General features: G+C 41.6%; 1 protein-coding gene across 1 annotated transcript; it reads right to left on the minus strand.

Annotated features, from left to right (window-relative positions):
* Positions 1-445: 445 nt before the first annotated feature.
* LOC149211472 (toll/interleukin-1 receptor-like protein) lies at positions 446-2,137 on the minus strand. The gene is made up of 2 exons (XM_089390451.1): positions 1,364-2,137; positions 446-1,276 (listed from the first exon to the last, which is right to left on the minus strand). The coding sequence occupies exons 1-2, from the start codon at positions 1,996-1,998 to the stop codon at positions 970-972; spliced, it is 942 nt and encodes a 313-aa protein (XP_089246577.1). The 5' UTR covers positions 1,999-2,137; the 3' UTR covers positions 446-969.
* Positions 2,138-2,501: the final 364 nt, after the last annotated feature.

Consider the following 2,501-nt stretch of genomic DNA (forward strand, 5'->3'; position numbering starts at 1 on the left):
TCCCATTCGTTTCAACAAACTGCAAGTACCTGTAAAAAGCAATTTTAAATGTTCATTTGCTGCCGCAAGTTTTCTCTGGTTTCAATTTGTTCGCACTGCAGTGCTCCGCTGTTTTTATTTGCTCCTCTGTTTGTTTTTGCAACCCTATCTCATTTCATCCCCGTGTGCAAAAATTACAATACAAGGTCAACACTCACACATTATATATGGGTTAACAAAAAAACACATGCCTTATGAAAACTTTAAATATTTTACGGAAAACTATGACAAAGCATTAAATGCATTAAATTAAACGGGGTAAAAACAAAAATTAATGTTCTGGCAAGTTGAATGAGATCGAAGTGCGTTGACTTGATCCGACCCTTTTCGGATCTTACAGCAACACAACCTAAACGAACTTTAATGTCCGGGAGATGGGCAGTTTTGTGTTTGTACAGGACAATGGTTTTCTGAAGTGGTTTTAGGTTGCCGTTTAATGCAGCTGTACGGCAAGTTGAAATTAATATTTCAACATCAACCACAAGACAGGGTACATATAGAATAATTTTCCCAATATTGCTTTTTATTACACACCATTCATAACAGGCACTCAAACCTTTATTTTTCAACTTTTTTCCGCAAAGAGTTTACCAATAATAAGACAGCCGCAGCCGCCGCTTGAAGAACGCAAACTTATAATCTAATCTGCAAAATGTCACCTAAGGGATTTATGACTCATCTGTGTCCACCTTAATAATTCAAATTGCAAGCTGAATACCAAATTCCAGCGAAGTATTTGTAAATGAGTATTAATTTCACTTTCAGCTTTACAGAATATAAAGCACCGTCATATTCATAAACAAAATAAAAAATAACTGCAACGGCCACCAAATTGCCTGAGCAGTTGCACTCCTAATTTGTCATATAGTCAAAGAGCCAGGGGGGTGTTCCCAGCTCGTTTGCAAAGAGGTATGGGATATTCGAAGAATTTTATGGAAAATTCGACTTAAACAATGTGATAACAAACCCGGCCCAAAATATTAAAAAAACTACTAAAAGTATAATTGGAGCTATAATTGAAACGATCAGTATAATTCGGAATAACGGTAAGATCGATGGACCATAGGCGTGAAGTGTTCCACACCAGAGCGATAGGACGTCAAGGTTTCCACGATTCTGCTGCTGCTGCTCCAACAGGGCTGTATTTTCGGAATCTTTGGCCGCTTCGTCCAAATTTCTCTTTTTCACGTTCTTCACCACACTTTCAACGATTTTATCCAGCACCTCCCCCTCGTCCCTGGCAAAAATTAAAACAATTAAGGTTTAAATCTATCTATGTATGCATCATTAAAATAGATATTGAGAGCGGAGGATGAGTTCTCACGTATTATTCGCATCGAGCTCGAAACCGCTTATTTCTGAAACATCAGAAAGAACCTTTCTCCACTTTTGAATAGTGTCTGGGTCGTGTCGCGGCTTCTCTTGATGAGTTTGCGTATCATATGTTTTCTTCTCTTCCAATTTGCGCAGGTCCTCCGAGTAAACTCCACCTGCGCCCTGCGTCCACCGCAGCTGAGCAGACTTCACGTGGTAAAACACTGGGATAATTATGGCCCCCGACTCGCACATCTCCCACATCTGGAGCAGCTCGTCCAAACACCATTTAGATTGTGCATATGTGGGAGAAAATATAGCCACGTGGACGGTGGCAGTTCGAATAGCTCTTTGTATTTGCAAAGTAAGATTCTGTCCCTCTTGCAATTCCCGTTTGTCCAGAAAGGCTCGAAGCCCTCGTTGAAGCAAACGTCCGTAAAGATGACTCGCATAGGTATTCTTCACATCCGGACCGCGGTGATTGATGAAAACATCATACCCGCAAGAGTCCAGAGGCGTACCAGCGGAGGTGGAGGCGGATGGAGCAGGGGAGTCATCCTCCTCAGACGTAGCGGAGGTGGAGGCGGATGGAGCAGGGGGTGTGGACATGGATATGGATTGCAATTCAATTTCTGGGTCTGCCATTGAATAGTATATTTAAGGCACTACTGAATTTCGATTGGCCTTCTTTCTCTACGTCGAAGTCAGCCCTGTGCCTTTGGTACTACCCTTCTCCGATACAAATAGATTGCTTTGCAAAGCGACCGTGCTTCAGATATTTAGGCTCTGTTAAGCATGAACTCAGCTAGGAATTTAACGCGTAACAACATTTTCTATGTTCCTAACTATGTCCGTGTGGGGACTATGGAAAGTTCAATCAACGCTCAACAACATTTTCTATGTTGCTAACTATGTCCGTGTGGGGAGTATCCATGCAAATTGAAATTGGTTTTCACCTCTGGCCGTCCATCTTGACGGAATTTGATTGGCAATTACCTATTTTGATTACCAATTCACAAAATCAAAAATTAGATGGATTGGTAAAGTGGAAGTAAAGAATATTTTTCGAAGAGTGGGCTCTGCCATCTTTCTCTAGTCACAGTCATCCTCTTCGACACGCTATCCCGCTTCGAAGTTCTTTGCGCCAC

Source organism: Pinus tabuliformis, chromosome 1_1, assembly GCF_031772625.1.
Source record: "Pinus tabuliformis cultivar Carrire ecotype Pingquan chromosome 1_1, CPIR1, whole genome shotgun sequence".
NCBI lineage: Eukaryota > Viridiplantae > Streptophyta > Pinopsida > Pinales > Pinaceae > Pinus > Pinus tabuliformis.